This window comes from Rattus norvegicus, chromosome 2, assembly GCF_021556685.1.
Source record: "Rattus norvegicus strain SHRSP/BbbUtx chromosome 2, alternate assembly SHRSP_T2T, whole genome shotgun sequence".
In the NCBI taxonomy this organism is placed as follows: Eukaryota; Metazoa; Chordata; class Mammalia; order Rodentia; family Muridae; genus Rattus; species Rattus norvegicus.
The window spans coordinates 223,985,225-224,011,648 of record NC_141535.1 but is presented as its reverse complement, the minus strand read 5'-3'; the positions used below and the strand labels follow the sequence as shown (position 1 = coordinate 224,011,648).

At 43.6% G+C, this 26,424-nt stretch overlaps 1 protein-coding gene across 2 annotated transcripts in view; it reads right to left on the bottom strand.

Annotated features, from left to right (window-relative positions):
* Ppa2 (inorganic pyrophosphatase 2) overlaps positions 1 to 26,424 on the bottom strand; it is a 77,447-nt gene that overhangs the window by 42,547 nt on the left and 8,476 nt on the right. For both annotated transcript variants that reach the window (XM_087624955.1, NM_001135871.1), the window contains 4 exon segments: positions 20,833 to 20,897; positions 19,225 to 19,269; positions 15,166 to 15,219; positions 6,032 to 6,151 (listed from right to left, as the gene is read on the bottom strand). In XM_087624955.1, coding sequence (XP_087481081.1) covers positions 6,032 to 6,151; positions 15,166 to 15,219; positions 19,225 to 19,269; positions 20,833 to 20,897 — 284 coding nt within the window.

Below are 26,424 nucleotides of genomic sequence, written 5' to 3'. Positions count from 1 at the left end.
TAAACTGTTCAATTAAATAAGAAAGGGAGCAAACAGGACGGGGCGGGTAATGACACAAGTAATTTAAGAAAGAAAAATAAATATGAATGATTTATACATGTAAGAAAAGTAACTGATCTGAGAACCACCAATTAAAACTGCATTCAAACACTATTTCAAAGAATTTAGAGGTCTGTTAACCTGAAATAACAGGACACAGGTCACCTGGTGCAGTTGGTGTCTATATGCAGGTGAGGGCGGGAACAAGGTAAGGCGGGGCCTGTAGTTGGACAGAGAGAAACTGGGGTGGGCACAGAGTTTTGGTAAGGGGAGAGAGGAGAAAGAGGAGAACCAAGGTGGAGGCAAAGAAGGTACCTAGATCCTGGTGGCCTTAATGGCCACGGGTAGTTATGAATATTTCTTAAGGGATGCATTTCTATAGGTCAATTAATCATATCTGGAGGATGGTTTATATCATCAATTGGTTGTGAGTGTATTGTGCGAACATTTTGTGGATTGAGGACAATTTACATATAAATCTGATAGCTAAATTACAGCTTATTGAGTCTTGGTTTTAACAGGTTGCTAGGAGTTTATACTTTAACTATTAGGATGCTGGGAAAGTAAACAGAGCAGTGATAGATGCGAGAGGTTAGCCGCTGCTGGGACTTCTGGAGTCCTCATTTTACTGGATTGCTGGAACCAGAGAGTTCTGGCTGGCAGAGAGACAGCCAGGAGAGGGCGGCTAGCAATGGGGGCGGAGAGAAGGCTGGGGCTAGAGGACAGATAGAGGTAGTGTGGCTGGTGCCTAGAACCGGCCACCGCTGAGATGAAAAAACCCCACAGATGCTGGCTCTAGCGCGGGACAAAAGATTCTATTGTTTAATAATTACTATAGCCTGGAACCTGTTATTTATTGCTGGCAAGATTATAAATTGTTACAATTTCTTATATGAATCATTTGAGAAATAAAAAGTCTTAGCATGGAACCAAGAAAACTTACCAAAATGCCACAAACAACCTCTCAGGAAACGCGAGTAAATCTATGAACATGAAATCAGAATACATATTGACATGGCCTAAAACAAATCCCTTTGTACCGGCCCTGGAGACTGCTACCTTACAATCCACGTTAACCAAGATGCTGTAGTCACCATGCTTGGCCCTTAGGTCTCTTTAAAAATCAGAAAAAGAAAAGGAACAGCCACACGCAGACAGTGTTGAGACTAATTGCTGACCATCTAAGCGCTTAACACCATAGAGGGACTGGGAGCTACACATCCCCATCTGCACCCCCAGCCCCCACCCCAACCCTGCGCCTCACCTGATAGTCTGTCAACCTTATCCCCAGCAGCTAACATGGGGCTCGCTGCTGAGCTAACTTACAGGCTTAGCCCTGCCCAGAACACAGCCCATTACAATAGCTTTCTGGGTAGGACTCAGGCTCAGATGAATAAACAGACCCAGGGAGATTCGGTCTCTCAGGCTCTAAACCCAACAAATAACAACGTCTGATATGCGTGGCTAATGATTCAAATTGATAATAATAATAAACGCGTCAACACTGCATTCAGACTGAGGCTTTAAAGTGACACTAATTCTTTAATATTCTCCAGACAAGTATTCTAAATATGCACTCAGATAAAGGGAACGCTGGAGCGACCCAGTTAATCATGGTAAACGTACGTTAAACGTAAGTGCCCTGGGAGGAGAAATGATGTTTGCTCCAGGAGGAGTCACAGTCAGAGGAAAGCATTTCGTGGGAGAGAGGACAGCCAGGAGGCGTAAGATAATGAGGTCATAATGATGGGTCAGAAGCTCATCAGTAAGATTTCTACTCAGTGCCCTGCTGCTTACATATTCTTCCAAGCAGTTGGCTTGGTTAATTCTTCTCAATGAACTTCTCGCTTGACCAAGACAAAATCGGGCAATCAAATAGACTTAATGTCCGTACGTGTGTGTCTGTGAAGCAAACACATCCCCAGCGATGTTGTTGACTTAGTCATTCTCCGAGCCGTTTACTGCTACGCACCTTGCGACACTGCTGTAATCCTTGCACCTGGCCAGCCTCACGAGACAAGCGCACACAACAAGATAATTGATGACCAATTCGGTGTGCCAAGAAGCAAATTGGCCCACTGAAATTAAACGCCAACAAGACATCCCTGAGTTAATAACATCTGTATTCTAACTTCAAGAAACTGACCATCTGTAAACAAACTATAGTCAGTTATAATCTGGTGGATATTTAGAAAAATGGGGAGTAACACAGGGGAACAGTCATAACAGTTCAAGAGGCGAAAAGATTTACAGGAGACGAGAGGCATCACAAAGACTTGGCCTAGTGCAAACATCCCAGCCAGTGACCTGTGTGCACACTGGGAAGGGGTATTCTAGAAAGAAGGCAGCTGGAGTGAGAACAGAAAAGAGAGCCAGCTGGACGGTGGGCATGGGAATGAGGAAGAGAGGAGAGAAAGGTGGCGTGCAGAGGAGAGACGAGACGGCATCCCACAGGGGCCAGTAGTTGGTTTCCATTCTAAAAGCTGTCTGATCAATAATCATGCACAAAAGATATTACATAGTTTTTTATTTAGTTTTGTTTTTTTGTTTTTTGGTTTTTTTTTTTTTCCGGAGCTGAGGACTGAATCCGGGGCCTTGTGCTTGCTAGGCAAGCGCTCTACCACTGAGCTAAATCCCCAACCCCATTTAGTTATTTTTATGTGGGAGAGAACACATGAAATCTTTAGTGATGCTATACATGGATGTGTGTGTGCATGCTGAGATCAGTTTGGGTTTAAAAGATAGTAAGGCTCTGTGGTTGGAAACTGAAGCAAGGATAGATGCACTCGCTCCTCTCCTCCATGTCCAGCCTCCTCTTAGCTCACTGTGCACTACGCCCGCCCCACTGATGTGCCTCTCCTCTGAATGCCCACCCTACCTCTTCCCTTGTTTCTCTGAGGTCTTTATTCAGACAATGCCAGGTCATGGGATCTTCTTGATGTCCCAATGGAAATACTCCCTACACACCCCGTAGCCCAATTCCCTGCCTTACTTTCCTTTCATAGTCTTTCTTCAAAATTAATGTTGTTTATTTATGTGTAGGAGTGTTTTGTCTACACATATGTATGTGTGGCTGGTGTCCCAGGAGATCAGAAGAGGGGACTGGATCCCCTGAGACTTGGGAGTTACAGATGGTTGTGAGTCACCACGTGGTGGCTGGGAATGGAGTTTGAGTCCTCTGGAAGAGCAGCCAGTGCTCTTAACTGCTGAGCCATCTCTCCAGCCCTTCTTTCATGTTTTTAACATCTGACATTTCACTCTCCTGATTGGCTGATGTTCCCGAAGAATTCGATTACTTTATCCCAGCTTCTCATCCCGCGCTCTGGGCAGGAGCACTCCTGGCAAATACGAAGCGCCAGTGAGTGTGTGCTGAATGAAGGGGCTCTGTGGAGACCCAGAGATTACAATGCTGGACGAGCTGCAGGGGAAGAAGCAGAGGAGAGGGGCTCTTCCAGTGAGCCATGGGGAGAATCTCGTAGGGCAAGGGGCCGGGTTAAGAGTTTCAGACTTTATCCTCTTACTAATAAGAAACCAGTGAAAGGTTCTCACATGGGAAAACATTACCAGACCTTCCTGTTGTTGCAGAAATGGCCTCTCTGTGTAGTCCTGGCTGTCCTAGGGCTCTCTAAGTACATCAGCCTGGCTTCAAACTTACAGAGATCCACCTGCCTTCACTTCCCAAGTGCAGGGACTAAAGGTGTGCGCCACCGCGCCTGGCCAGATCTTTATTTTTTCTTTTTTTTTTTTTTTCAGAGCTGGGGACCGAACCCAGGGCCTTGCGATTGCTAGGCAAGCGCTCTACCACTGAGCTAAATCCCCAACCCCAGATCTTTATTTTTGAGACACTGTTTTGGACGTAGGATGGACCATGAAAAGTAGACAATGGAGAGCGCACAGAAGATTAAGTGATGGCTCCAGCTCAGCTCAGTTGAATTAGGAAAGAGCAGCTGTACGTCAGAGACTGAAAGCAGGGAGCATAAGAACACCCTGAAAATTCAGACACACCCAGAGCAGCACAAAAAAAAAAAAAAGAAAGAAAAAAAGGCACCAGTTCTTTAAATAGAAAACCACAGAAGGTCCTAACCTTTCGTTTTCAATCTCACACACCCTTCTTTTCTCACCAGTAGATCTGCTTTCTGTTCGTTTGCTAATTTCAGGGGCCGGGTAGAGGTGAGACAAGGTCTTGCTATATATAAAGTAGGCCAGCTTCAAACTGGCAGTAACCCTCCTGCCTCAGCCTCCCATGTGCTGAAATCACAGGTATGGGCTACCACACCCAACTTGGCTTTATTATTTTCTCAATAAAATAAAGAAGAAAATAGAATCAGTAAGACTTAGTAGCACTAGTGATGTTACATTGTAACCACTGACTTAGTTGTCCATGGCTTTAGTCAAATTGTAAATAACTTTGGCAAAGGAATAAATGATACAAAGACAACAGTTCTCAACCTGTGGGTCACCACCCACAGGGGCCACTATCAGATCCTACATACCAGATACTTATGCTACCATTCTAAATGGTAGCAAAATCACAGTTATGAAGTAGCAATGAAATAATTTTATGGTCACAGGTCACCACAACATAAGGAACTATATTAAAGGGTCACAGCATTAGGAAGAAACCACTATACCGAGGGCCAATCCTCCAGACAAAACAACTGTCAGTGGTCACAGAGTGCTGTCTGTCGCACGTGTCTAACGAAACAGTCGTGTGCACCTCAGCATAGCCACGTGCAGTAGATACTCACGTTCTCCAGGTTACAGGTGAGGGAGGACAGAGGCAGAAGCCCAAAGCGCCGTGTTCCGGTCACATCGCTGGTGTGACGGACAGGCCCTTGAGCTCACATGCTCAGTCAGTCACCCATCGCTCTGCTGAACCTCGTGCCTAGCTCTCCTCCATTCCCATCCTGATTCCCAGCACATCATCCCAAGAAGTAGTTGGATATTAGTGTCTTCTCGAACTGCTCCACTTTGCCCATCTCTGGTTTTGCTGTGAACCGGTAGCTTCCCTGGTCCTTCTTTCAGCCATGTGGTCTCCTCTCCCAAAACCCCGTAAGCTGTTTTTAACCTCTCCCTGTTAGGTCCAACGGAATCATCTACTTAGAAACCCAAGAAGCAGAGACGGTTGTCTTTATGGCTCGAGCGTACGCTTCCCTCGTTTCTAATCACCATTTCAAGAGTGCCAGTCTTACCCTAGCGTGCATCCACGCGGGTGGTCTGGCTGCATCAAAGGGAAACTGGCTCTCGAAAGAACAATTTTCCTAACCGGACATCTGTTTTTCTTTGCTGTCCTATTTCCTACAGGGTCCCCCACATACATTCTCATATAATTAAAAATTAATACATAGAAATATAAGCATTAAATCCCCACACAGCTGATGTCAGAATGGAGTTTATGCTAAGGGAAAAATGCTTCCCTAGCATTCTCCATAACCCAGAGTTTGGATCAGACATTATAGAGTTTTACCCACTAAAATAATCAGGCAGACGTGCTACTTCAAAGAGTGAGGAACTTGACAGGAAGTAGGAAGGGCCAGGAATGGTCATGAGGTTCTACATGGAGAATGAGGACTTGCCGTCACCCGGGCCTCCAGTCAGAACTCTGGACTTACAGTGAGCTCCATCTGTAACTTAACTCAATTCGCCTGTTAGGTTTATTAAAAATAAAATCCATCCTGTCGTAGAGAAACGTATATAAAAGCACACTTAAAGGTTAGATAAAGACTTGCTGAAAATTCTTCACTGACACCAGCTAAGCCCACAAAGATGCGTTCAAATGCCAGCTGTCAATCTTCCGAGCCTGACTCCGAGAAGGAGCAGTGGCGAGATGTGTGGTTTGAAGTTTACTGGGACAAGTGAATGCCACGTTCCAAAATTTAAATTCACAGATCCCAGGAACCGGTGTGTTCTGGGAGCTCATTTAAATTCAGGGAGTTCACAGGATTCACAAGGTGATTTCTTTAGAGTTTACCGTGATGGCAGGAAACGTTACCTGAGGGAGGGCCCCGTAATTCCATATGTAGCCCTTGTGGGGGAAGATGTTCGGGGTGTAGCGCAGCCTCCCGTTCTTGGTGTCTTGCTTAATGGGGTTCAGTGGCTCCTCGGTGGCAATCTGGGAAGATCACGGGGAAGGCAGGGAGGGGGGTAAAACCATTAGCCCTGTATGCCAAGAACCATAGCTCAAACGAATACCCACATCCCAACTTAACGTTCAAAGGTGGTTTCAAGTAAATTAAGTCAGTTCTTATTACTAATTAACAAGTACCATGTAAGAAAATCTGTCTGGAAAGAAGGTACCTGATTCCAGATTTAGGCTTAAATTATTTATACATTGCACTGTTTCTAAGAAAAACAGAAGGATGAAAGGAAAGGCAGGAGGGCTTAATTGACAATTTTTTTTCTTTTTTGGCTGCAGCAATTAATTTCAGGGCTTTTATTGCCAAGTCTTATGGAATTATAGTTAACTCAAAGGTGTTTACCACGGTGAGGGTCTAGAGCAGTGGTTCTCTACCTGTGGGTCTCGGCCCCCGTAAGACCATCAGAAAACACGGGTGTTTATATTATGACTCTTAACAGTAGCAAAATTACAGTTATGAAGTAGCAAAAAAAAATAATGATTTTATGGTTGGCAGGGTGGTGACCACACCATGAGGAACAGCTGTAGCCTTAGGGAAGGTCGAGGGCCACTGCTCTAGAGAGCCGGCTACAAGGTTAAGGGACCAGCATCAGACACCAGCACATCTAACAGGCTGCTCTGCAAACAAACGCCTGTGAAACCAGCTGTGGGGGTGGTGGGGACAGGGGGATCACTGGGCTGTGCTCACTCGCAGCACAGAAGAAATACAAGCTCTAAGGTCAGGGGGACACTGCCTCAGAGGACCAAGGGATGGAGAAGCACACCGAGCGCCCTCTTGTGGCCTTTGCAGCACCTGCAAACAGTCTTGCCTTGACTTGGCAGAATGCTCTTAAGTCCTTCCCAGAGCGGCCAGGCAAGGGAAATAAAAGTCACACAGGAAAGGAAGGAGTAGAATCATCTCTGTTTACAGATAACAATCATAAATGCAGAAAGCTCTTAAGATTTCACACACACACACACACACACACACACACACACACACACACACACCTCTAAAATTCAGAATGTATGTAGTAAAAAATGAATGTAGTACATTTTTAGGATATAAAAATCAGCACACAAAATTCCATTGCATTTCTGCATACTAACAATGAACCATTCAAAGCAGGAATCCAGAGGCTGCCCTATTTACAGGCAAACAACAATAAATGCATTTAATGGAGGAAGAGAAAGATTTGTTCCGATTGAAAAACTATAAGTTGACGATGAAAAGAAAAAAACCAAAAGAGACACTAATGAAGGAAAAGACACCCAGTGCTGGATTAGAAGTAGCATGATTTATGAAATTCGTAGGCAAATGGTTGGAACTGGAAAATATCATCCTGAGTGAGCTAACCCAAACACAGAAAGATATACATGGTATGCACTCACTGATAAGTGGCTATTAGCCCAAATGCTTGAATTACCCTAGATGCCTAGAACAAATGAAACTCAAGACAGATGATCAAAATGTGAATGCTTCACTCCTTCTCTAAAAGGGGAACAAGAATACCCTTGGCAGGGAAGAGAGAGGCAAAGATTAAAACAGAGACTGAAGGAACTCCCATTCAGAGCCTGCCCCACATGTGGCCCATACATATACAGCCACCCAATTAGACAAGATGGATGAAGCAAAGAAGTGCAGACCGACAGGAGCTGGATGTAGATCTCTCCTGAGAGACACAGCCAGAATACAGCAAATACAGAGGCGAATGCCAGCAGCAAACCACTGAACTGAGAATAGGACCCCCGTTGAAGGAATCAGAGAAAGAACTGGAAGAGCTTGAAGAGGCTCGAGACCACATATGTACAACAATGCCAAGCAACCAGAGCTTCCAGGGACTAAGCCACTACCTAAAGACTATGCATGGACTGACCCTGGACTCTGACCTCATAGGTAGCAATGAATATCCTAGTAAGAGCACCAGTGGAAGGGGAAGCCCTGGGTCCTGCTAAGACTGAACCCCCAGTGAACTAGACTGGTGGGGGGAGGGCGGCAATGGGGGGAGGGTTGGGAGGGGAACACCCATAAGGAAGGGGAGGGGGGAGGGGGATGTTTGCCCGGAAACCAAAGAATTATTATTAAGTATTAAATAAATTTAAAAAAAATAAAAATAAAAAAAAGATAAGAAAGGACACTTCATATTCATCAACGGAAAATCCATCAAGATGGACTTGAAATTCTGAACATCTATGCTCCAAATGCAAGGACACCCACATTCATATAAGAACCTTTACTAAAGCTCACAATACACATTGTACATTACACAATAATAGTGGGAGACTTCAGCACCCACTCTCATCAAAGGACAGAGCAGGGAAACAGAAACAAACAGAGACGGAGAGAAAATAACAGAAGTTATGAACCAAATGGATTTAAGAGATATCTATAGAATATTTCATCCTAACCTTCTTCTCAGCAACTCATGGTACCTTCTCCAAAATTAACCATATAATTGGTCACAAGACAGATACAAGAAGATTGAAATAATAACATGCATCCCATCAGATCACCACAGACTAAGGCTGGTCTTCAATAACAACAAAAGTGACAGAAAGCTGACATACACATGGATGCTTACCAACATTCTACTCAATGATAACTCAGTCAAGGAAGAAATAAAGAAATTAAATACTTTTTAGGATTTAATGAAAATGAAGTCACAACATTCCCAAACATATGGGACACAATGAAAGCAGTGCTAAGGGGAAAACTCATAGCTCTGAGTGCCTCCAAAAAGAAACTGAAGAGCGCATGCATTAGCAGCTTGAGAGCCCACCTGAAAGCTCTGGAAGAAAAAGAAGCAAATAGACAAAGAAGAGTAGAAGACAGGAAACAATCAAACTCAGGGCTGAAATCAACCAAGTAGAAACAAAAAGAACTTTACAAAGAATCAACTAGACTAGGAGCTGGTTCTTTGAGAAAATCAACAAGATAGATAAACCCTTAGCCAGACTAACCAGAGGGAACAAACAGAGAGAGAGTATCCAAATTAACAAAATCAGAAATGAAAAGGAAAACATAACAACAGAATCTGAGGAAATCCAAACATCTTCAGATCCTACTACAAAAGCCTATATTCAACAAAACTGAAAAATCTAGATGAAATGGACAATTTTCTAGACAGATACCATTTACCAAAGTTAAATCAGGATCATATAAACCATCTAAACAGTCCTATAACTCCTAAAGAAATAGAAGCAGCTATTAAAAGTCTCCCAACCAAAAAAAGCTCAGGACCAGACGGGTTTAGTGCAGAATTCTATCATATCTTCACCAGAAGACCTCATACCAATACTATCCAAACGATTCCACAAAATTGAAACAGACGGAGCACTACCAAATACCTTCTATGAAGCCACAATTATGCTTATACCTAAACCGTACAAAGACCCAACAAAAAACTAGTACTTCAGACCAATTTTCTTTATGAATATTGATGCCAAAATAATCAATAATATTCTCACAAACTGAATCCAAGAACACATCAAAACGATCATCGATCATGATCAAGTAGGCTTCAACCCAGGGATGGAGGGATATTTCAATATACATAAATCCATCACCATAATCCACTATATAAACAAATCAAAGAAAAGAAGCACATGGTCATTTCATTAGATGCTGAGAAAGCATTTGACAAAATTCAACACCCCTTCATAGTAAAAAAAAGTCTTGGAAATATAAGAGATTCAAGTAAACATAGTAAAAGCAATATACAGCAAACCAATAGCCAACATAAAACTAAATGGAGAGAAACTTGAAGCAATCCCACTAAAATCAGGGACTAGACAAGGCTGCCCACTCTCTGCCTAGCTATTTAATTTAGTACTCAAAGTCCTAGCCAGAGCAATCAGACAATGAAAGATGGTTAAAGGGATACAAATTTTAAAGGAAGAAGTCAAAATATCACTACTTGTAGATAATATGATAGTATACTTAAGGAACCCCAAAAATTCCACAAGAGAACTCCTAAACCTGACAATAACTTCATCAAGGTGGTTGGATATAAGATTAACTCAAACAAATCAGTAGTCTTTCTCTACTCATAGGATTAACAGGCTGAAAAAGAAATTAGGGAAATGATACCCTTCACAATAATCCCAAATAACATAAAATACCTCAGTGTGACTCTAATCAAGTGAAAGATCTATATGATAAGAACTTCAAGTCTTTGAAGAAAAAAACTGAAGAAGATCTCAGAAGACGGAAAGATCTCCTATGCTCATGGGTTGGCAGGATTAATATAGTAAAAATGGTCATCTTGCCAAAAGCAATCTACAGAATCAATGCAATCCCCATCAATATTCCAACTCAATTCTTTACTTAGTTAAAAAGAGCAACTTGCAAATTCATTTGGAATAACAAAAAAACTAGGATAGCAAAAACTATTCTCAACAATAAAAGAACTTCTAGGCAATCTCCATCCCTAACCTCCAGCTGTATTATAGAGCCAATAGTGTTAAAAAACAAATCAAAACAAACAAACAAAAAAAAAAACTTTATGGTATTGGTACAGACAGGTAGATCAATGGAATAGAATTGAAGACCAAGAAATGAACCGACACACCTATAGTCACTTGAGCTTTGACAAAGGAGCTAAAACCAATGGAAAAAAAGACCGCATATACAACAAATGGTGCTGGTTCAACTGGCAGTCAGCATGCAGAAGAATCCGTATTGATCCATTCTTATCACCTTGTACAAAGCTCAAGTCCAAGTGGATCAAGGACCTCCACATAAAACCAGATACACTCCAACTAATAGAAGAGAAAGTGGGGAAGATCCTCATGGGCACAGGGGATCTTTCCCCATTGTTTTCCTGAACAGAACATCAAAGGCTTATGCTCTAAGATGAAGAATCAACAAATGGGACCTCATTAAATTGCAAAGCTTCTGTAAGGCAAAGGACACTGTCATTAGGACAAAACTGGCAACTAACCAATTAGGAATAGATCTTTACCATCTCTACATTCGATAGAGGGTTAATACCCAATATATACAAAGAACTCAAGAAGTTATACTCCAAAGAATCAAATAACCCCATTAAAAAATGGGCTACAGAGCTAAATAAAGAATTCTCAACTGAGGAATATCGAATGAATGGCTGAGAAGTACCTAAAGAAATGTTCAACATCCTTAGTCATCAGGGAAATGCAAATCAAAACAATCCTGAGATTCCACCTCATACCAGTCAGAATGGCTAAGATCAAAAACTCAGGTGACATCAAATGCTGGTGAGGATGTAGAGAACACTCCTCCATTGTTGGTGGGATTGCAGACTGGTACAACGACTCTGGAAAGCAGTCTGGAGGTTCCTCAGAAAATTGGTACACCTGAGGACTCAGCTGTACCACTCCTGGGCATATACCCAAAAAAATGCTCCAACATATAACAAGGACACATGCTCCACTATGTTCATAGCAGCTTTATTTATAATAGCCAGAAGCTGGAAAGAACCCAGATGTCCTTCAACAGAGGAATGGATACAGAAAATGTGGTACATCTACACAATGGAGTACTACTCAGCTATCAAAAACAATGACTTCATGAAATTCATAGGCAAATGGATGGAACTACAAAATATCATCCTGAGTGAGGTAACCCAATCACAAAAGTACACACAAGGTATGCACTCACTAATAAGTGGATATTAGCCCAAAAGCTCAGAATACCCGAGATACAATCCACAGATCACATGAAGCTCAAGAAGTTGGAAGACCAAAGAGTGGATGTTTCAGTCCTTCTCAGAAGAAGAAATAAAAATACTCACAAGAGGAAATATGGAGACAAAGTGTGGAACAGAAACTGAAGGAAAGGGCATCCAGAGGCTGCCCCACCTGAGGATCCATCCCATATACAGCCACCAAACCCAGACAATATTGTGGATGCTGAAGTGCATGCTGACACGAGTCTGATATACCTGTCTCCTGAGAGGTTCTGCCAGAGCCTGAAAAATACAGAGGTGGATGCTTGCACTGAATCATTGAACTGAGAACGGGGTCCCCAGTGGAGAAATTAGAGAAAGGATTGAAGGAGCTGAAGGTGTGTGCAACTCCATAAGAACAACAATATCAACCAACCAGACACACACCCCAGAACTCCCAGGGACTAAACCACCATCCCAACAGTACACAGGGATGGACCTATGCCTCCAACCACATATGTAGCAGAGGATGGCCTTGTCAGGCATCAATGGGAGGAGTGGCTCTTGGTCCTGTCAAGACTCAATGCTTCACTGTAGGGGAATGTCAGGGTGTGGAGGTGGAAAGGAGTAGGTGGGTATATGGGGTATAGGGAGATAGCAGTTTTCTTGAGGGAAAACCAGAAAGGGCATAACTTTCGAAATGTAAATTTTAAAATATTCCATAAAAGAAAAAAGTTTTTTTTAAAAAAAAGGTCTTTCTCTAGGATTACATAATCTTCAGTGTCAAATGGCTTCATTTGTCTTCAGTCCACAAAGCTAATGTCATCTCTTCATTTTCTTCATTCCCCTCTCAGCACAGTGAGTTATTAGGTTTTGAAAGTTTTAAAATTCTGTATACTTTCCCTCCCTTCAAATCTATCCCAGGGTGTCCATCCGCACAAATGGTACTATGTGAATTCAGAACTTGCCTTATCTGCTTACTCACATCTAGGTACAAACCCTTCAATCTATTCTTCAACCATACTGAGAGCATTTTATTAAAATAATTTGTACAGCCAGCCATATTCACTGATGTAAAGTTATTTGTTCAGCCACGTTCACCGATGTATAATTTGTACAGTCATGTTCACTAATTTATAATGTGTCCAGCCATATTCACTGATGTACAATTCATAAGAACCAGTAAAAAGACACAGTCTAGATATCCATCAGCCCATGACAGAGGCAAAATCTGCAGTACACATACTGTGGCATGCTGTTGAGGCTCCAAAAGGAAGGCAATCTTCTCACTAGCTGCACGTGGTAAAATAATTCAGTCACCGAAGGACAAATACTCTTACGGTTCCACTTACATTAGGTATCTACTTACCTTATCTAAGAAGCAGAAGGGGCTGGGAAACAGGAAATTGGAAAATTGTTGAATGTGCATACAGTTTAAGATATTCAAGTAAAAAGATAGCACTGTAGGTATGAACAAATTAATACAACTGAACTGTTTAACAATAAACCAAGTGGTAACTTTTTGTCACCTTTTCCTTATTATAAAATTAAACATATCACTTCTATTTAAAAAAAAAAAGAAGTAGCATGAATCAGGGTCACCGTGATCCAGAGAAGTTCCAAAGTCATTTAAAAAGAACAGATATAGGAAGGGTGAACTGTGGAGTTTCCATGGACACACACACACACACACACACACACACACACACACACACACACACAAATGCATGCAGTCATAGAAGGGGGGAAGAAATGCTTACTTATAACAAAATAGCACAAGGAGGGTTCACTCCACTCTAATAAGAACGACTATTACCAAAAAGACTTCAGATACTAAGTCCTAGTAAGGAAGGATGCAAGAAGGAAAGTCCTACACCATCGAGGGGAGAAGCCTTATACACTGTTGAGGGGCTAAGCCTTGTACCCTTAGAGGTGAGAAGCCTTGGTACAATCCAGGGGATATAAATTAGCACAGCCATTGTGGAAAACAGCAGAAAGTTCTCCAGGAACCTGAAAACAGAACTGACACACAAGCAACTCAGTCCCAAATACACAGCGAAGGAAAGGACGGCTGCGTGCTAGCACGGTACCTGATGGCGCCTTGGTGTTAACAACAGCCAAGGGATGGAAACAAGACCCAGAAACTGATAAACAGACACAGAAAATGGGCTCCGAGGTTGGTCTCCTAGAGCGTGTGAGCCAAACAGTGGTTACCAAAGGTTTGAAAGAGCAGGAGGTGAGAAAGGATGGGGAAGCTCGGTCAGTCCATGGGGTGGAGGGGCAGAGGGCTCTGGTACCATCTGCACAGGGCGGGCATCACCACAGAGGTCAACCACTTCAGCTAAGAAGAACTGCTGTGTGTTTTTAGAACTACTATGCAAGGCACAGTGCTAACAGAGTAAATTTTTGAGATGACCTCACCAGAGAAAAATATTCCAGATGCTATGCTGATTGACTTGACTTCATTTCTCTGTTATGTTCATAAATGACATCTGTACTCCACAAATATATATTGCTCATTTACAGCAATTAAACAAAAACAAGTTCAGATCTTTGTTGAGTGACGTCATTTTAAAGTTCTATCTTTCTACTAAACATATTCATGTTAGCATTGGGAAAGGGTGAAAAAAATGTGATATAAAATAAACAGTGAAGAATCAAGGTGGCACACTTGAGAATCTCCCCTAACTGTGAAGGGCTCGTCCGATGGGAGGGAGAGAGAGCACGAGGCGCTCACAAGAGGGCTCCGACAGCTCGTGTGTCACAGAAAAGATTGAAATAAAGTTTTTTTTTTGGGGGGGGGGTTCTTTTTTTCTGGAGCTGGGGACCGAACCCAGGGCCTTGCGCTTCCTAGGCAAGCGCTCTACCACTGAGCTAAATCCCCAGCCCCTGAAATAAAGTTTTTAAGAAAACTTAACAAGGACGAAGTGGGCGCTCTTAGATAAGATCCACGCACTCAGGAGAAAGTGCTGTTCCCGGGCAACACAAAACCCTAAAGAATTAAATCCCCAGAAGCCGAAATTGCCACTAACACAAGACCAAACGCTTCCTTTCTGTCTATGAACTAAACGCAGAACAGGGTCTGAATAGAATCTGAAAGTGTCCGCCGCTGTGTCAAGGGAAGGGCAAGGAAAATTACATAAATGCGAGCCTTAAAACACAGAAATACTCTACAAAGGGGTATCCAGTTCAAAACATTTTGTTTTTCAAACTAAGGTCTAAGCTCACAAGAACATTTCGAATTATCTCCCACAAAGAGAAGTCTGACGTCCATCCACCATCAAATACGCTAAGTAGCTAGAAATGACGCTTTTATGTTTTTACGTTAACGTTTCATTTTTACACTAAGAGAATATATCCTACCTCCATCTTGGCATTTGTCCACCGAGGTATTTCCACAACCATATTAAACGAAGCCTGTAGTTAAAAAAAAAAAAGAACATTACCTTTTTTTTTATTTTTTTATTCACCCTTTCCTTCTTTTCACTTGGCATTGAAGAACTGTGTGCTAAATGAAAATCAGTATGGCCTCTAATAAAAGAACAGTGTGAGTTTCCATCTCACACATGGAATGCTTCATTCCTGCCATCTACATGTATAAATCCCTTCTCGCAGTTAGTGAGGCTGCCTCATCACGGAGGCAACCACATCTGATGCCACTGCGCAGCATGAAAGTGGGAGCCCTTTTCAGGGCAGCGACGATACTGGGAATCAGGACATTGCCCTGCTTCAGTTGTTTCTTTCGAGACAGAGCCTCAGCATGTAACTCTGGCCAGCCTAGAACTTGCAATCCAGACCAGGATGGCCTTAAACTGACAGAGATCTGCCTGCCTCTGCCACCTGAGCACTAGGGGTAAAAAGCACTCGTGGCCACGCCTGGCGGGAAATGAGTTTGATATTTATTTTCCAGCTGAACTTGAATGATAGACCACTCTGCTCCACTCATGGCGATGTGGTTAAAACTTCATCGTGTAATTTAAAGGAGCACACACACAACATCAAGGAGTCAAGAAGGCTGGAAATGAGGAAAAGAACATCTGCACGCAAGCTATAATCACAATCCAAAAGTCAAGTCATCACTATAGCTACTAGAAAGTTTGCGAGGACTTAGATGGGCCTCTCTAAAACAAAGGTAGTGGTTTCTGATCCCTTAACATTCCGAAAGGACAGTGGCTTCTTTCTCTCACTTCTGTACCTTGTCGACTGCTTAGCTGAAAGGAGACTAGGTCGGTGGTGGGTAAATACAATTCTCACCGCTTGCCTTACAAAGAGAAAGTCTTAGGCTTTCGAAGGGTGAGGATGCTGTGTTTAATGGCAACAACAATGAATCACAATCACAGGAAAGCAACAGTTTAAAGCAGGATTATCCAAAGCATGGCCAGCCCCATGGCCGGTCTGTAACTGTTAACTGAGAATTTAGAAGCATCTGTAGTTAACTGACAGTAATGTGTACTGAATATAACAATAAAATAATCAGAGCTCTGTAGATATGTCCATCTACAAAATGCTCCCACGCCAAAGGGTCGGGGACACTGCAGGGGGAGGGGGGCAGAAATACCATAAGCACCAGAGGCCCAGGAAGTCTGCCGGGAGAAACTGTCTCCTAGTAACACCAGAATCTAATGCATGAAGTCTCACCAACATGGACTGCCCAAGTGTGAGGTGAACAAGAGCTACACCAACGAACACGACAAAGGAGACTGGGGGTGGGGTGGGGGATGACACAAGGCCTCGACCCTACACAAGGAACTTAGGCAACTGAGGAAAACTGGAACAGGAGAGATGGCCCTCCCACAGGAAAAAGCAAATCAATTAGCTGTCCAGTGCCAAATGGTCAGCCCTGAAACTTGAAAGTGTTACATACAAGTGACAGTACATGGACTGAGCAGGCTATATTTACAAATACATACATGTATGCACACACGTACAATATCAGTTAACGAAAGAAGAGGACATACATTTTAGGAGAGTGGGGAGGGGTATATAGGAGAGTTTCCCGGGAGGAAAGGGAAGGGAGAAATGTAACTACAATCTCAAAAATTAACCAAAAATATTAGAGCTTGAATTATGTATTTCATCGTTCATCCTGATGTGTTTAAAAAAATATCCAGCTAAAACAAGTACAAACAAACAAACCTAGTCTTTTATCACAGATTAGGAAAGCAGAAGTTTAGTATCTCTCTCTCTGCCCTGTGTATATGAAAATCACTGGGTGAACTTTAACAAACAAGCAGGCAAAACCAAAAACAGACTGCTGAGGGCCTGCTCCCTATCCCTGCAATTCAACTGGTCTGCAGCGAAGCCAAGAAACTGCTAATTTTTTAAAAGCTCTCTGAGGGATCTTAATATAAGATCCGAGCTGGCTTAAAGCACAGCTCACCCACATTCTGGGACTGCCATAGAGAAACATGCTATTAATTTAAAGAATCCCACTTAGCAGCTTTTTTTTTAATTAGAAGTTTCTAGATAAGAACATGTTTTTCGAGGTAAGAGCATGAGCCCCAGAGGAGGTAAAAGAAGCTCAGGCTGACGGCTCACACCTACAACAGCAGCCGCATACACGGCCTGCTGCTCTGCTGCTCTCTGTGGTCTTTCCGGAGGGACCCTGTGCCTGCTTCAATGTGTCTGAGAAGCTCTCGAAGGGAAAAAAAAACCCTAAGTAGACAGCAGGTGTTTACACAACTCACTCATCCCTAAAAGCCTGGCTGTAAAAGAACAAGTGTAGACGGACAAATAGGTGGTGACAGAGGGGACCAGGCTGGTGACAGAGGTGACCAGGCTGGTTACCAGCTATACACTCTGACTTGGCTCAAAAGATCAGGAATAGGTCTGACATGTGAACCTGCAAGCCACACTCTTTGTCACCATTGACACTCGATGGCTCAAGCCACCGGCCTTTCTTCTTTCCAGCCGCAGTGCGTTCTCGCTGCAATTCATCAAAGCTAGGAACAGTCCTGTTTACCAAAGATTGGCATTAATTATAAGTCCACAGCTGCCTACCGTCATTTACCAGAAAATCCAAAATACATCATTTCAGTTCAGAAATATGGCAGGGAAACCTAACCCCTCCTTTAGTCCTTTTCTTTTCATTTTTCCCCCGGGGATGGCACATCATAGAAAGAAACAAAAAAGAAACACTAATAACACAGGACAAAGCGGTCACTGAGCTTCATGTGTGTGGGCAAAACAGGAAGAGATTGCCCTTCTTTCTTCTCTGATGAACTTTCAGATAAATACCAATCAGCCACCAACATATAATCTCCGTTACAACAACGACATTTTAATTTGACACTCTGAACATGGAATATATTTTTCCCTACTGAAAAGGCTATTTCGGACTAGCATGCCCAGTCTCTCGGAACTATAAAGCTTCGAGTCTCTGCGTGTGACCTCCCATCTAGAGCACGGTTCTTCCTCACACTGGAACTGCACTTGCTAAAACACAGACTAACCAGACCCCATGGAGCAGACTCTCAGCAGGGACGCAAAGGGTCCAGACTCTACATTTTCACTAAGCACTGCAGGGGTTTCGGTGTGGACGCTTAGGCGGTCTGACAACTGCTTTAGGAGAAGAGAACATGGTCAGCAGGCAAATCGTGGAGGAATTGGCAGCCTCTGTAGCTATGCTCCAAAGTCAACTCAAAGGGTGGGGGCAGGAGCTTCAGCTGTGGTAGCAAGGAGCCGGAATAAGACTGAGGAGGCAAAGGTGACCGGGGAAACCGTCACCCAGAGCAAGAGATGGGCAAAGAGCCAATCAGATGTTTGGGTCCTAAGTAGTAGCTGAAGAGGCACAGAGTGAAAAGACACATTTGGAATCAACTTATTGCAGCGTGGAGCTACTGTATCTGTTTTCTACTTCCACTGCTGTGCCTTAATTCTAAAAGAGACTCTCAAACTATCTTTTTCTAGCTCAATGTAAAAGAGAAATAAACTGGGTTGGGGAAGGACGGCTCGGTGGGTGAGAGCCCGTTTATATACAAGTTAAAAAAATGATAAAATAATGAATTTTAGGCTATGGATATTTTAACACTATAAAAAAAAGGTTAAATGGTGATCGTCCCCAGATCCTTAAAGAGACATCAGGAGGAAACCATCAGATTCCACACGGAAGTCTTGTAGGAGGAAAATTAGAAGCAGTTTAAGAATGCAAACTATACCGAGGTCATTAACAGACTCTAGAGAGTGGCAGAGGGGGCTGGAGGAATGGCTCTGTGGTCAGGAGTGCTGGCCCCCAAGCTGGCTTCCCAGTCCAGGTAAGGTGGCTAACAGCCATCTGCAATGGCAGCTGAATGGAAACTGGCGCCCTCTTCTGGCTTCCATGAGTACTGACCTGCATCCCTGTGTGCATACACACACAAGCATATAGCATAGTCACAAAGTGAATTTTTAAATGATTCAAACAATAAAAACCTTAAAATATACCTTATATTCATCATTCCGTGCCTTTTTCCTGGGAATGCCATGTTCCTGTAAGAGGAAAGATGATAATTATGGTTGGATCATTTCATAAAGGAACGCAGGATGCAAAGCACAGCAACAAATGCATGCCTACTGCATACGTGTTCTACTAGTCGCTGTCAAGAAACTGGACTCAACCGAGAACCCACCAGTAACGCCTGGGCAGCTCTCCCCCAGTATCCCCCAGCCTCAAATGAACAGAGAATCAAAGCATTTTAAAAGTAAACGACTGGAAAATCTAAAGCTCTTTCTCGAAACTTCCCAAGTCTGCCTGGCCCAGGCAAAGGCTTTGCTGAGTGTTTAAGGGGAGAGCGGCAGGTTCCAGTGACTGCGCCACAAACAGTCATTTCATTATTGAAATGAAACTCCCGGGAGCTTGGCTAACAAGCTGTGAAAGTGCTTGGCTATACCTCCTGCCTGTGAATTCTACCAAGGTGTGATTACTGTGCCTCCACTAAGTACTTTAAAATTAAGCCAGAGTACATGGTGGGGTGGGAAGAAAGATTATGCCATGCACAAATGTTCACTGGGTCTATGCAAAACTTACACACCAAAACAACTACTAAGAAAGAACCAAAATAAACAGACAATGGTTATCCCAAGTTATGTTGCCCCGAAACACTATCATTGTTCCGAAAACTCTACATCCCAAAATATAAGGAGCAAAAACTGTAATCATGACTGGCTCAAAGATAGGGAAAGCTATTTATATAAATATTGTGTGTGTGTGTGTTGATCTCTGCTCTGCTAGAAGGTACTGGCCTTTTGCCTTATAATTTATCCTGTGTTATCCTCAACGTCTGTAGGCAGAAAGTTACACCCACAGATGTGAGTCTACCTTTGATCCACACTCACTCCTACTCACAATTGTGACCAAGGAGTAACAGTAGCAGCCCTCAGTGCCACAACGAGGCATGGCAAGCAATGGGCACTGGCCTAAATGTCCTAAAACTTCAGGCTCTCTCAGCTCTCCCTTCAGCAGTGGCTCTGACACACCCCCCTCACCAACATCCTTCCAACTGGCAAGTGATTTTAAAGAGAGAAGCTAAGGAGGCAGCGGGTTTTTCCAGCCTTGGATTTCTGCTGTGGAGTGGTAAGGGGAAGGAAGTCCGTGGTCAGAAAGGCCAGTTCCAAACTTGGCTCCGACATGTGCCAGCTGTGGGCTGCTGCCTTACGGCCCTTGGACATCATAATGGCAACTTGCATGAGTTAAAGAAAATAGCATGGTCACACAGTGGCCAGCACACAGAAGTCACCCGCAAATGCTTACCAGATTATGATTCAAAGTAAGCAAATTAATTTCCCATATTACTACCCTTGAAACTTTAACTCCTACTGCAGCCTAAACTTTGTAGGCCGCAAATACCCCCTTCCTTCTAGCCTCACACAAGTTTTAATTTAGAAAGGAAGCTTACTGCCCTGTTCCAGCTCCTTGGTTTCTTCTCCTGCCTGCCAACCACATCTTCACTTTGAGGGCCTTTCTACAGAAGCATTTTGGGGGACAGGAGTGAAGTGTTTCCAGTCTATTGTGTGCAGGATGTTTTTCCTCCCCCAAACAAGTAAGAACCATACCTCTTCACAGTCTGCCTTCAGAGGAATGTCATGGAAAGGGGAGATGTAGTGGCCAGCTACGTGCTCTGCAAAGGAAAGAGCCACAGAATTACGGCCGCGCACGCTGTGCTCTCAAGACGGTCGGTCTGCGTTTCGACTTGTATGCTTTTTTGCAAAGCTAACGTTGCACCTCAAAAGTTGATTTTGACTTTCAAAACTGGTTCCGGCCTCAAGAGAAATAGATGCCAGCCAATCCACACCCACTGCACAAAGGAGGAAAAATCTGACTTTTGGAAAAGAGACTCATTACCAAGTGAATTAGACTAAACTGACATCCATTTTCATATGAGGACTGACAGCATAACCCGAAATTTCCACCTACGATCCATAGCGAGAAAAGTCCAGCTGGAGGTGGTTAGAGGCTGGTAAAAGGCCAAAGTAAATGATTAATAAAATTATCGAAAATAGCTGACTAGACAACAAATAAATACGTCCCGAGTTCATCTGGATAAAAGCGGGGGTGCACAGCTTTACACCCCCCTGGCCTGCCGCCTTACTGTAATCTCACACTCCCCTCCCCAGGCCATGAGCACTCAGTACGAGGATTAACTTCTGAGGGAAAGTGTTCTTGTTGGCTCGTGTGTCTGTCTGCTTTGTTACACTTCATTGAGTTCCCTGCACGGGAGAGGTAGCTAACAGCTCGCTGGCATTCAGTAGTTAGGAAATGAATGACTCAGTACTCTTCATTTCCCTTCTCCCTACCCCAGGGTAATGTCCGCAAGACATGTGACATGTACAGGTAAATCCAAGTCTTTCCTCCCGGCCCCGCCCCCATGATGACGACTCTGAGGCTAATTATTACTAACAAATGCTTAGGCCATGAGCTCCGGCTTGTTCTCGGGCTTGCTCTTAACTCACTCTCTTTTACTCTAACCTGGTCCAGCTATGGGGCTGGTTTCCTCTCCTTGTCTTCTCACAGCCGTCTCCTCAGAGTTCCTGGGATAGATCTCCCCTTGATTCTCTCCAGAGCTCGGCTGCCTGCTGGTCACATCCGTCTCGGGATGAATCCCCCATGCTTCTCTCTATTCCCCAGAATTCTCTCTATCCCTTCTGTATGTCCACATCCTATTCCGTCTCGGCTCTCCGACCATAAGCTTTTTTATTGACAGGTGATGCTCATAAGAAGAAGAGATCCTCTCTACATGGGAAGGAGAATACCCAAACACAAATGCTTGGCTTTTTATTATCTTTATGATACTGGGTGTCTTTCATGTGTGTGTATGACATGAGTGCCTAGCGTACTGTGTCCATGTGTGTATACCACATGAATGTCTGGTGCCCGTGGGACTCAGAAGAGGGCATCAGATTCCCCAGGACTGGAGTTATGAGTTATCTCCAAGTAAACCTGGGTCCTCTGAAAGAGCAACAAGTGCTTTTAACCAATGAGCTATCTCTCCGCTCCCTGTTAATGTTTAAATATTCAAATTCTCATATTTCTGATGTTTTTGTTTTCCCATTTCCAAGCACCATTCTATGTGCTAGCAATACAAATTCTAATTCTTACGCACACTATATTCTGTGGGAGACAGAAGTGATGAACACGTGTAAGCTACAGCACGAAGGGTGAGCGCCAGAAAAGTAAAAAAGTGAACACATCAGGTCAGGTAAAGAGTGGATCACATGGGTGAGTCTGGATGGCCAGGAGGTGTTGCCCACACAGGCAGCCTGAAGGAAGCAAGAGGGAGGGACGGAGAGAGAGAGAGAGAGAGAGAGAGAGAGAGAGAGAGAGAGAATGAGAATGAATGAACCATAGATGCCGAGAAACACCAGCGAGGGCAGCCAGGCAGACATGCAACAGCCAGAGGCTGGACGTGGTCAGTGTTGAAATCAGGGGCAATGTCTGACATCCAGTCATAAGGAACCTTGCATCCTAACATGGTCCTTCAGATTTCTTTTGAGTAAAAGAGAAAGACCCCTGGGTTTCAGCAGAGCCTGTGCATTTAAAAGGGACAATGTGTCTTCTTCACTACTTAAGGTAGAGCAAAGAGAAAGTACCCGGAGGCTGACGCAATCGATGAGCTGAAGATGATGGTGACGTAGATGAGGTGATGAGGATGGGAGTGGAGAGAAAACGTCTTCTGGCTACGTTTCAAAGTGGGGCCAGAATATGGCTCAGCAGTTAAGAGCACTGACTGCACTTCCAGAGGTCCTGAGTTCAATTCCCAGCAACCACATGGTGGCTCACAACCATCTGTAATGGGACCTGACACCCTCTTCTGTCATGCAGGCATTCATACAGGCATATGTGCAAATAAAGCACACATATACAAATAAATAAATAAAAATAAATAAAACTATCTTTAAAAAAATCTATAAAGTTGAGCGGGATATGTCCCAAAAGGATAAGATGCCAATGACCCAGATGTGGGACGAAGCTGAGAGAAGGGACAAGTAGGTACAGGGGAAGGAGAGTGGTGGTTAGTGGAAGGCCCACCTCTGCAGTTAGGTACACCGGGCTCCACAGAGCACTAGTGACTACAGGTGATAAAGTGGATCCCATGACCCCCACATGGATGACCTCACAACACTGAGGCACCGAGTGGGACCTCCGTGCCCATTTGACTCTGGTTGCTGATGGCGGTGTACCAGAATGCATCACTGAGCAGCAGCGACAGAGATCGGCAGCTCACAGGTCCTAAAATGTTTCCCACGGGGCCCTTGACAGAAAGCTTCGCCAACTCCAGAGCAGAGAGACATTGCGGAGACATGGGCTGAATCCTGAGGCACCTCAAAGGCTGGAGTTCAGAAATGAGGACGCTCACACGAAGGCCAGTATGAAGGGAAAGCCAGCAGAGTAACGACAGAACCGTTGAGAGGTGCGTCTCACGCTCTTCCTCTCTCTCCAGGGGTCCACAGTGCCTAAGGCTCTGCTTAGCTCCCTCCTAACTCCACTCGCACATCACCTAACACACACCTAAGTTACATCATCGTGGCCATACTTCTGTAGAAGAAACTGACAAATGCTGTGCAATCCTGAGCTCCGATGGCTCCTTCCTTGCTGTTTCGGGACTGCTCTTTCTTCCTCTCGCTGTGACTTTAACAGGGTAGTTACAGGAAGTAGGTGAGAAGATGACGCGGCCACCTCACTTGTCGCGGTGCCTCACTACTGACAAGGCCGGTCCGCGTCCCTAGACAGAGGCTCATGAATCGCACCAGGTTCCTCAGAGTACATCAGGCCCTCCGGCCTCACAGCGTACAGCGTCCACTTGGGCTGCCTAAGCTATCATCTTGTAACCTCACGTTGCTGAAAATGGATCCACTGTATTTGCAACTGAGCAAGCTGGATAGACTGTGAAACCCTGTCTGATATCGCACTTAGACACCCAATCGCCACACTCGTACCGAACACCAACATTCACCACATTACTAACCGTTCACAGAGACTCTCATCGGAAGTTTGATACGATTACTGACAAGATGAATAAGTGTCAGCGATGAGCTTCAGTAAAAATGTGGCCCGTTCTCCACATAAGTCCTGAGTTCCCTTCCACAGCACATCACTTGGAGTCTATGACGAACATCAAATGAGTACATCTTTAAATGTTTACTTAGCAGTTCTTACGTTCAAATGCGTTGACTCAAGTCCCAAGATAAAAGCCAATTTACAGGAGCTTAGTCACGCGGAGTTTTACTAAGTTCAAACATGTAGCCACCACCACTCAAATGATGTAATTAAGAAAATGTATTGTAATTTCAGGCCCTATTTATAAAAAGAAAAAAATCATGTTATTGAAGGCCTGCATGACTCAGTCCTAGAATAACTAAAGGTAGCTGAATTCATACAAGGCAGGTTCACAGAGTGATTCGTCTTCCACCCCAGAGCAGCAAAGCCCCAACTGTGGAAAGCATGGGTTTCCCCGCCCTTTAAGGAGAGTGTAGAATGTACAGTAAGCAGCTTTCAGGTTATCAACAGTGACAGAGCCACCGAGATGCCAGAGGGACAGGACAGGCAGTGTGGCAGCTTTGCTCCTGTGCCAGCAATCTGGCTTCTTATCAGCATCCTTTCTCAGGATCAGTTATCATCCACGGTTAACGAGAGGCTGTTAGGCTGGGTCTCCGAAAATCCTGAAAACTGCAACTTTCCGAACATCCAATCTTAAACTCGCTCCATTACTGTATATGTAACCTAGCAATAAGAATGTGTCCCCACCGCCATGGCGCTGTAGCATGAGTTGAAATCAGGTGTGGTGATCCCTCCCACAGTGTTCTTTCTGTTTAGTGTTGCTTCGGTTACCCGGGGTCTTTTGTGTCTCCCCATAAACTGTTGGATTACTTGTTCGAAGTCTGCCAATGGCCCTGGGGTACTGAATGGTAGGATGGTTATTTCCACATTCTCTTTTCTGCTAATCCATGAGCACAGGATGTCTTTCCATCTTCTAGGGGCTCAATGTCTTTCCTTAGTGTCCTAATTTTTCATTGCAGACGTCTTCTGTCTGCTTCTTTGGTTAAGCTTATTTCCAGGTGTGTGTGTGTGTGTGTGTGTGTGTGTGTGTGTGTGTATGTATGCATGTGTATGCATGTGTGTGTATGTGTGTGTGTAGTGTGTGTATGTGTGTATGTATGTGTGTGTATGTATGTGTGTGTTTATGTGTGTATGTGTGTGTGTTTATGTGTGTATGTGTGTGTGTTTATGTGTGTATGTGTATGTGTGTGTATGTGTGTATGTGTGTGTATGTATGTGTGTGTGTGTGTATGTGTGTGTTTATGTGTGTATGTGTATGTGTGTGTATGTGTGTATGTGTATATGTGTGTGTTTGTGTGTATGTGTATGTGTGTGTATGTGTGTATGTGTGTGTATGTGTGTGTATGTGTGTATGTGTGTGTATGTGTGTGTTTATGTGTGTATGTGTGTATGTGTGCATGTGTATGCGTGTATATGCGTGTGTATGCTTGTTTGTGTGTGTATATACTATGAATAAAATTATTTCTTTAATTTATTTTTCAGTATGTTTGTCATTGGTAAATATAAGACTACTAACTTTTGTGTGTTAATTTTATATCCAGCCACTTTGCTAAAATTATTTACCAGCTCTTAAATATTTAGAATTAAAAACAGCATGGTATCAGAACAAAAACAGACAAATAGATCAATGGAATAGAACCAAGGATGCAGATCTAACACAACTCCGTTTACCTGATTTTGACAAAGATGCCAACTTTAGGCAAATACAGCATCTTCAATAAATGATGCTAGGAAAACTACATTTAATATACAGAAGGAGGAAAATAGATCCTCATCTCTCATCGCGCACAGAACTCAGCTCCAAGTGGATGAAGTTTCTCAGCGGAAGACATGGAAACGCCCGAGGAAAAAGTAGGGAGTGGATTTCAACTCAGGCGCAGGCGAGGACTTTAGAAAGAACATTCCGGTTGCACAGAACACGTGACTATCAATCCACAAACGGGATCTTGAGAGCTTCTGACCAGCAAAGGGAACTCAAGTGAATGAGTGGGCGGCCCACAGCATGGGAGAAAAGCTTTGTCTCTACACATCCACTGGGGGAGTACTTGTCTAGAATACAGAAAAAGAGAAAAACCTTAAACATCAAGAAA